The sequence below is a fragment of the Condylura cristata genome, unplaced genomic scaffold (assembly GCF_000260355.1).
Source record: "Condylura cristata isolate star-nosed mole 26May11 unplaced genomic scaffold, ConCri1.0 scaffold00024, whole genome shotgun sequence".
Taxonomy (NCBI): domain Eukaryota; kingdom Metazoa; phylum Chordata; class Mammalia; order Eulipotyphla; family Talpidae; genus Condylura; species Condylura cristata.
In genome coordinates, this window is record NW_004567125.1 from 25,730,272 (window position 1) to 25,740,499 (window position 10,228).

At 41.3% G+C, this 10,228-nt stretch overlaps 1 protein-coding gene across 1 annotated transcript in view; it reads right to left on the bottom strand.

The window, feature by feature from the left end:
- Window positions 1–9,462, bottom strand: part of NMNAT2 (nicotinamide nucleotide adenylyltransferase 2) — a 151,364-nt gene extending 141,902 nt beyond the window's left edge. The window contains exon 1 of the mRNA XM_004688553.2: window positions 9,169–9,462. Coding sequence (XP_004688610.1) covers window positions 9,169–9,253 — 85 coding nt within the window. The 5' untranslated portion in view covers window positions 9,254–9,462. The remainder of the gene's footprint in view (window positions 1–9,168) is intronic.
- Window positions 9,463–10,228: the final 766 nt, after the last annotated feature.

Here is a 10,228-nt window from a genome sequence, read left to right on the forward strand (position 1 = left end):
CATTTTGTATTTTTTTCAGAACCCTTTAAACTCACTCCCACTCCCAATCCCCAGAGAAAGGTTATATTAGGGAAAGGAAAATTGTTCTGCAATTGGCCAGATAGTAAATCTTTCAGGATTGGCAGTCCTTACGGTTTTTGTGTTCCTTTCTCAACTCTGCTGTTATGCGTGAAAACAGCTAGAAATAATATATGCTTGAATGGGTGTGGTGATGTGACAATAAGATTTGACTCACGAACACTAAAATTATAACCTTATGAAATTCTCACGTGTCCCAAAATAGTCTGCATTCATGCTTTTCCAACCATTTAAAAATGTAAGTCATCTGAGCTTGCTGGCCTTATAAAAAATAGGCAGCCAGTTGCAAATAGTGAAGCCATAGGAAAATCTGGGACATTTACCCAGTCTTTATCAACATTATTCTCAGCATGAGAACATCATATATTATCTATAAACTTGATTCCCTGGGGCATAGCAAGTAAATAACTTCAACTGTGTTTAGCAAGATTGGTTTATGGTAAATGAACCAATTATGGCTTGGATTTATATGTATAATATTTTATTATCTTTCTTAATTTTAATTAATAATGGATGTCCATCTCTAAGTTAAAAAAGGACAACATTTTAAATATTTTGTGTTCAATGTGATGTGCCACACACAGCTAAATATTTATCAGCACATAAATATTTCAGGAGAAATATGAATAGTTATTGATGTGTCTCATCTTTATGCTCTGTGGAAAGAGTATTCCACTTCTCTGTGAGAACCAAGATGAAGGTTTTAAAAAATGCCTAAGACTAAAGCACTGAAAACCCACTCCCCGCCACCCCGACACACACACACACACACACACGTGCGTGCACACACAGGAATGTCATTTATTTGAAGATTGAGGATGATATAATAATGCATTTCAAAGTCAAGCAAAACCATAGTTTCATAGCAAAACAGATATATACTTATTCAAGACCTCCTGCAAGGATTAGAACTAAAAGCATGTATCAAAAAAAGGATCTGCATGGGGCTGGTTCTTGATACAATGAAGCCTGTGGAAAAGAAAGCAGACACATGATCCAAATTCTATGCGCAGGATAAAACCAGGATGAACTGATTTCACCAAACCTGAGAATGCTTGAACAACGGGGGGCCCACGTCTGGAAGAGCAGAAGAGGTGAGAGAACTTCACATTAAGCAAGTTTATTCCATTGTTTGCTTGTTTGTATACAGTAACAGAATTTGTCACCTATTTATTCCTTTAGTAGCTAGAGCTCCTATGTTACATAATAGTTCCATTTCAGAAAATGTTTTAAATAAAAGCATTCTAAAAAAGAAAAAGGAAATCCACCCTTATTTCAAAAATTAACACAGATATAATGATTAAAATGTTTAAAGAATAATCAGGGTACAGATCCCTCATAAGGGAACATTGGTGTTTGAGATGCAAACCTCAGGTACACCTGAAAGGTACTCTCTGTCTGTATCTTTTTAAGGGGCCACTAAAATACTAGGGAGAGTCTGAAGTCTTTGGCACTGCCCCTCTTCCAACCCATTTTCTGGTCTTTAAGCCCTGACTTCCCCTGCCTCCACCCTCTTGCAGTCCTCCAGTAAGCTTCTTGGAGGTGAGAGAACTTCTGCATTAAGCATTAACATGCCCTGTCATTTGGGGGTTCACACATCCCTGTTCTCCACCCAGAATGCCTTTCTCCTTCCTGTCCATGGCAGTTCCCACTTTCTTGTTCTCTCTAACTAATATCCACCCTGAAGGCCCTCCCTCCACATCGAGAGTGAGGATGTCCTCTCCACACTCACCTTTCCCTCATTCTCACCTCCTTTATAACACTTCTGATTTGAGCTGCTGTGTCTCCTTTTTCCTCCCTATAGAGGATGACCCCCGGAGCCATGGACGGATTGCCTGCTGTCTCTATGTCCCTGCTGCTGAGCACACCTGAGCACATTCATGATTTCACAAACATTTGTCAAATGAGAGTTCACTGAGTCCTCTCATAGCTCCAACCTTACCAACACAGAAAGAATACAATCTTGCCATTGGGATAGTCTGTAATTCTAACAATTCCTTCATAAAGTCATCAACAGACATTTATTGAGCACTCACTATGTGCCAGGTACTGTTCTAGATGCTTGAGATACCATAGTTAACTCATCTTAGTGAGTTAACATTGCTCTTGAAGAGATCACATTTTACTAGTGAAAGAAATGTCAATCAATAAACAAAACAAATAAGGACATAGCATGCTTTGTTCACAACTAATGAAAAGGGGAAAAGATTTACATAGGGCAAGAAAGGGAACTAAGTGTATGTGAGTTGTTATTTTAAATTATTTTGAAAACTTAATTATTGTTTAAGCATGTGACAGGAGAGTTGACCTGTCAAGCAGATGATGAAAAGACAGTTACATTTGAGCAAAGACTTTGAGGAAAGAGCAAATTCACATGGAGATAGAAAGGGGAAAGGCATTCCAGGCAGAGGGAACATTCAGTACAAAGAATCTCAGGCCAAAGCAGAGGTCAGAGTGGTTGACTGAGAATGAGGTGGAGGAAGGAACGTCGGAGGATGGAGTGGGCAGAAAAGGGCAGACCTTGCAGGCCACTAGAATGACTTTGACTTTGAGGTAGTAAGCCATTGGACAACTGTGAGCAAAGGAGCAATATGATCTGACTTAGATTTGGCTTCCATTTTAAAAGGATCATTTTGGCTACTTTGTGGAGAACTGAGAATTGGGGCCAAAGGTAAATGTAGTAACTGAGATGAAAGAAACCAGTGATTATAGGAAGGCTGCAGATAAGAAGTGGTTGGGGGCCTCTCTGGTGGCCCAAAGGTTAAGTCTCAGCAATACTACCATGACAGCCAGAATTCAATCCCTTGCCAGGGGACTGACCCACATATGGCACAACAGACCCCTCCTGTCTCACCCACTGCTCCCCTCAGCAGTACGTTTCTGTAGATCTGTCTGTTCTACTCCCCACTTTGTCTCTAATGAGTCCTCTCAGCCTCCACAACTCTGGCCTACACCCCAGTTTCCTTACACAAAAATAAATAAAATCTTAAATAAATAAAAGAAGTGGTTAGTTCCAGTTGTATTTGGAAGATAAAGACATCCAGAAATATTTGCTGACATAAATAGGGTCTCCAAAAAGAGAAGGATCAAGCATCAATCCAAGGCTTTTAACTGCAGCAGCTGTAAGAGAAACACTGGGCTATACTTCCACTTCACTCACCATCCAACTGTGCACTACATATTAAATGAGGTCAATGTGTATGTAGCAGCGTGGCTACAATTTCATGCAGGAGACAGAGCAGAAAAAGAGCTATTTAGCTGTCACAATTTCCAGGCGTTAGCCTCTCAGTCCTGCTTCTATTCTACCTCCTCCTCTCACCTCCTAATGTTCAGAATTACAAGAATGTTACTGGCTGGCTCACTTGTCCAGAACTAAAGAGACTGTGCAACAGATTTAATGGAAAACCGTTTAATGGTAGTAGAGTTTAAAGAAGCTCAAATAAAGTGGCTCCATTATTAGCATGATAATGGGGAAGATGATGGTGCTGGTAGTGGTTATAGCACCTGCCTTGACTGCAGAGTTCACAGATCAGGGAAATACTATACAATACAAAAGGAGGAGGGAGCCAATGTCAGGATGGCTTTGGTCATGTCATGTAAGCTGCTGAACATCTTTTTGAGCTAAAATAATTCTGAGGCTATCTACCAAACTATTCAAAAAAAGTAAATACGTTTCAAGTCATTGGATTCTTATCATTGGACAACTAATGTCCTTCTGTGTACATGGACAACTAATGTCCTTCTGTGTACATGGATGTTGCATTTACCTATATTGAGACATGAAATGTGATCCATAAATAAAGTTAATTGTCAATAAAGTGAATTCCTACAGGGGCCCTCCCTTGTGGCACAAGGGGTTAAGTCTCAGCACTCTGAAGCTATCAGCAGCCACTGCAGCCATTATCTAATTAGTAAACAACCAAATGAGGAGCTCTTTCAACTCCTAAATATTTTCAAATGCACTCACCACATGGAAATACCACCAATTTGGGCAAGGTACGGACTCTTCTCTAATTTGAGTTGTTACTGAAATAGATACCCAACTAGTTACTACAGTTCCATTATTCCATTCTACATTACTGATCTAAATTCAAAATTCAATTAAATCTTAACTTATAAGCTATTATGATAATATTCCCTTATTTTAAGAACCATGCAAATATTTTTTCTCATTGGCATAAGGGTAAAATAGAATTTATTTAATATAACTTACAAGCCTACCTTTCCAGTCCATTCTCCTCCTTGAGCCATCCTGAACTTTCCTTTGTGCTAATGTATCTTGGCTCTCTGATCATTACCCCAGCCCTTGGGCATGGTTTGTTCCTCTATGTAAAAAATATTCCACATATTCATTCATTTTTACTTATTCAAAAACTGTTATGGAGTAAAGACTTGTTATTTGAAGCTAATATTATATTAGGGAGCCTACTCCATTCTTGGTAGTACTAAATAAATCAATGATGAAACAAGAGTGGTTTCTATCCTAGTAAAGGGAATGATGGAAGGGATATTCCAGTGACACAGTTATATGGAAAATATATGAATACTAAGGGGAAAAAAATCATCGTTCCCTGATATAAACACAAGCTATTGGGATACCTTTTTTTTTTTTTTTAAAGATTTACTTATTTGTGCATACAGAACTGGAGTACAGGCCAGAGGCTCAGGGGCGGTGAGAGGCTTCACCAGAGACAGAGTGGGGAGCAGAACAGGCAGATCTACGAAGTACACTGCTGAGGGGAGCAGCGGGCGGGTCAGGAGAGGTCTGCCGCGTCATGTGGTCACTTCCGAACTCATGCGGAAGTGGCTTTAGCTTCTTAGTGCAGTGCTTTAACCTGCTGTGCCACCAGGGAGGGCCTAGAATACCTTTCTTCAATATATTTTCTTGGTGGCCTAAATTGCCAAGAAAATAAAAATCAGAAATTTCTCATTATCCTTTGTTAATAATTAAGTTCTAATGGCTCCTCCTTTTGCAGGTGTCATTGCAACTAAAGGAATTAGGAGGCATTTTGAATGAGTGAGAGAATCTAAATATCAGGAAACTGATTCTATCCTAACCAAATGACTTACACCTGGACTTCTGCTTTGTCATCTATAAAAAGATAACATTCTCCAGGTCACTTTGCCAGGTAGGATAAAATGAGATAGTGATATGAAAATATCACATTAGGCACCACCTGTGCCTACTCACCTTTTAAAAGGCATTTCAAGGACATTAAACAATTTGCCAATTTTTGATAGATCCCAGTCATTTTTCTTGTAATTGCTAGTTGTAGCACCCACAACAAATAGAGTCAATTTCCATTATCTTTTAGGAGGAACAAAAGTGGACCGTGTCTCTCTTCAAAAGACCCAGTGTTTCAAAGCAAAAATATCTTAAAGTGGAAAGTCTAGAACATCCAGTTATTTTGCAATAATAAAAAAACATGTAATGTAAGTATATTTAAAAGATAAATGAAAAAATTTTTTTAAATGACTGCTGTGATCAAGGCCCCCAAATCCTTTATTTTATATGGCAAAACTAATCTGACTCCTTCTTTATTATTTTCTATTTAAACTTGCTATCCAGGCCCTCCCTGGTGGCACAACCAGTTGGAGCTCAGCACTAGGAAGTTAGCCTCAGCAGCTTCAGCATGAGTTGGATCCCTCGCCGCCAGGGAGGTGACCAACATGGCAAAGCAGACTTCTCCTGTCTTACCCAGCTGCTCTGCTCAGCTGCATATTTCCTCAGTCTGCTGTTCTGCTCCCTTCATGGTCTCCGATTAATCTTCTCACCTCCCTGCACCTCTGGCCTGTATCTCGTTCTATATGCATAAATAAATAAAACTTTTTTAAAAATTAAAAATGAACTTACTATGAGATTTTCCCAATAGTGGGTTTATTGACAAAATAGAGAAATATAAATTCAAAGAAAGTTACACTGAAATATAATTCTCTATGTACTTAATAACTAAGAATTTACATTCCTATTTTTCTTTATACTTCTATAGACATAAATAGGAATGATGTCAACTCACTTTAAAGTAAAGGAAAAAGATAATTCTAATATTATAAATATTGAGGACTGTACTAGTGCTACTTACAGAGATAAAGAATTTTTTGACTATGAATATTTTTGTTTATAGTCCTCTTTTCTTTGATAAGCAATTGTATTTCATAATATATAAACTCTATTAAAGATATCTAACTTTAAAGTCCTACTTGAGTTTTCTAAAATGTTTTCTACTACAAATTTTAGGTACTTTTAAAAAGTTTATAATTTTATAACATTAATTATTCTTATATTATGGGAGATACATTTGTTAAAATTCAGTTAAAAGGAGAAAATAGTTAATGGGTCAAAGGTTTCTATGAAGATAGGAAAGAGCTCTTAAGGAAATGTATATTTAAGAAATCTATTTAGCTGATGGCCAATTTAATTCTCTGTTAGTATGTGTTGGAAGGAAACAAAGTTCATGGAATTATTCAGTCAGAGGGCTAGTGAAAGTCTCTTCCTGCCTTTGATAAAGTGCAAAGGTGACTTTGCAAGAAGAACCTGGCATATGGAGTTTAAGCCTCAAATTTCCTACCTACTCTCCAAGTCACATAGGCCACTTTAAAAGTCACTTAGTCTCTGAACATCTTTTCTCATTTATAGATGGAGAATAAGTGACATAACTTATATGAAAAGGTTTTATAAACCAGAAACAGACCCACAAAAGAAAATTTCACAAGTAATTAAGAACTCAAAAATTCCCAAAAGCTATTCTACAAAAAAAAAAAGAAAAAGTTTAACATGTATTTTGTGTTCTTGTTCATTTTCCTTTTCACATTTCCTTCATTAGTTACAAGCTCCTTAAAGTCAAACTGAGCAGATCCAATCCTCTTTTCCATGTTGCCTTCTGGTTAACACTTAATTAATGAACAGTGTTAACACTAATGTTAACACAGTGTTAACATTTCTGGTTAACACTAATCAACACTGTTGACAGATATTCTCCTTCCTTCCCCAGTTCCATCAGCAAACAAAATAGTCATGAGTTTCAAACAGTGTACTTTTACTTATTCTATGTCTAAACCTTCCTACTACAAATCATTCTTACTTCCACATTTCTATCTTCTAAGCTCCTGGAAAATTGGCAAGTCAGCATTGATTTAATGAAAGTTTTTATCAATAATTTCAAATTCTCTTAATATTACCAAATTCTCTTAATCTGCAATCAGAAACTCTTGTTTCTCAATCTAAATCTGACCCTCTTGCAAATCAAAACAAGTAGAATTAACTGCACTGTTAATCCCAGGAAGATAAAAGGAGTGCCTACGAGGATTCTTAGGGTTAAGAAGTTCCAAGGAAAAGCCCATCTTTGCCAGGGCAAATAAGAGGAATAAAGTACAACATAAAATGACTAGATGAAATATGGACTTAGAGGGAAAAAAGACCATAGGAGAAGACACAGGAATCAAAAAAGTGAAAGTAAATACCCTTTTAGAAAATTGATAAGATGTTCTATTCTACCCTGATGCTTGAAAGTCTTCATTAATGGGTAAACTGACATTAGCTTTTAATAAAACACTTTGAAAATCTGAAAAGATGATGAGGATGGAAGGGCTACCTCTCATCCTCCCTCCCTGGATCATATAAATTTGACCTGCCCTCTGCTCCAAGTAGTTCTGTATTCTTGTCATGAGATTGTAAGCGGACCCTGTTCAAGGAGCCCTTTTAGAAAAGAATAATTTTAGTCTACGTAAGTTTGCCCAGTCTTTACCGGTATGATGTGGCTGTCATTAAACAGCCCTAGGAGGGCTCACACAATCGTCTGGCTCCGGGTAAACACGTGTCCCCTCAGTCGGTTACCTGCGCTCAGCGTTTCAGCACTGCCGCCTCTGGATAGCGCCTTGCTAACTGCCTGGGTCGGGGCCTCCTAACGGGTCTCCCACACAACCCATGCCCGTTCGCTCTCCCCGTCTCGTTCCCGAGTGCCAGGGAAAGCAGCCCCAAATTCTCATCTTTCCTTAATACAAGCTTTTAAAGTGAACTATATGCCCCTCCTCCAGGGTCTAAACGAGCATATCTCGTGCCTTTGGGTCCTCCCAGAGTAGGTGTGAAGCAGCCCTTAGCCAGAGATCTCTGACTGGCACCCATCACCCTTCCTTCGCCCCTCCTGAATACCAAACCAATAGCCAGGAGATAACGCTTGCTAGCTCCCTCTCTCCCCTCGCCCCAAAGCCAAGAAACAAACGCGATGCTACGCCCTCCCTCTGCCTCAACTCTCTTTCTCTCTTTTTCTCTCTCTCACACACACAAACAAGCACACACGCGCGCGCACACGCACACACTCACATACTCACATGCCGCAAGCTTTCAGGGTGCCATGGTTCCATAAGCAGAGCCTCAGCCAACTTGGGCCCCATCCATCAATACCGGCTCGCCAAGGGCCGCCCGCAGCGGCCACCCGCCTCCTCCCCATCCTAGGCAGCTGGTCCCAGCTGGGCAGCTCGCACTGACCAGGGACCCCTCCCCATTCACGCAGTCATCACCTGAGGGGAGGAGAAGTACCACAATCCCCAAGCACTCATCCCTGGCTACCCAAGCCCTCAACCGAGCCAGAAATAAATCTTCCTGAAGCTCCAGCCATGTTACTGATGTGCTGTTTGCGAGTGTATGTTTGTGTATCCGAAGCACATACACTATTTAACTCCTTTGAGCTTTCCGCCCATCCTAAACAGGCAGCACGTTATTTCTACTCCCTTCCTTCGTTCTCCGCGCCAGAACCTCTGCGCCCATCCGGAGCCAAGTAGCCAAAGCACCGCACCAGTTCTCGAACCTCGACCCCCTGCCCAGCCCAGACACTCACCTCCGGCCCCTCCCCTCCCCCCACCTCTCGGTGCCGGGAGAGCCGGGTCTGGACTGAAAGAGTGACGCCTTGGGAGCGCAGTCTGCGTCCCCTCCCCGGAGCCGGGAATAGGGGGGCAGACCTCACACAGGCCGGATCCACCGACTCACCCCTTCCGAGGAGCACACGCCTTCTAGCTCAGGAGCCCCGGAAAACACAGGTGCCGGGAAAAGCAGAGAGGCGGAAGCAGCCTCGGAGGGTGGGCGGGAGGACTCACCGAACATCTGAATGTGCCCTTTGGTAATGGGGTTGAAGCTGCCGCAAGCAAGCAGGATAACGTGTGTCTTGGTGGTCTCGGTCATGATGAGGGTCGGTCCCTCGCAGTGGCCCAGGAGTCGCTTCTTTTTGTGTGTCTCGATATGTCTGCAGAGGGAGAAAGGAAGGCGAGGCTCGGCGGTGGATGCTGTGGACTCCAAGGAGTCGCTCCAGACGCAAACCGCGTCACTCGCCGCCTCCCGTTAACGCTTGCAGCTCCGGCACGATCCGAGACTGCTTTTGTGTAGCTGTCCTCCGGTCCTTCTCTTTTCTTCAAAGCTTCTTTCTCGTCTCTTCTCTTGGTCCCTCCGCCCCTCCCTTTCTCTCGCTCCCTTTCTAATTCATTCCATCGCGCTGCCATTCTTAGTGTTTACTTACCAGGCAAGATGGGTAGCCCCAGCCTGGAACTACGAACACATAGCTAAGTGTGAGCTTCCTCTTCCCTCCTGATTTAGTTTTTATTTCCTCACTCTGACATGCTTCGGTCCACATGTAATTTTCTCTTACATTTTCTTCTCCAGAAATGTTTATTTTTAAATTGCTTTTCTTTCTCGGTCCCCCAAAATGTAAACGTGAAATTACGATTGTTCACTTCAAGAGTACTCGTCTCTGCCTTTCTTTTCCCCTTATTAGGAAAAAACTTAGGATTATAGTTAATGAACGGAGTCCCAGATTGGGGTAATCCATTTCCCAGCATGTTGGACTCTTTGTGTGCTATAGCAATGCTATCAATTTAGAACATGGATAGGGGAGAGTCGCTGAAGGCATATTAGAAAACTATTATGATCTAATAATCTTATACAGCTACCAAAGCTGAAACAACGATTTATCTATTTACCAACAAGTGCTTCTGAGACCTCACTGTGTTTGACTTTCATATAAACCTTGCTGAGGGCCCTCCCTGATGGTGCAACTGGCTAGGACACAGCACTGCAAGCTTACCACAGCCACTCACCTCAGCTGCTTCAGTGAGTTCTATCCCCACCCTGGAAGTGACCCACAGGGCACAGCACACCTCTCCT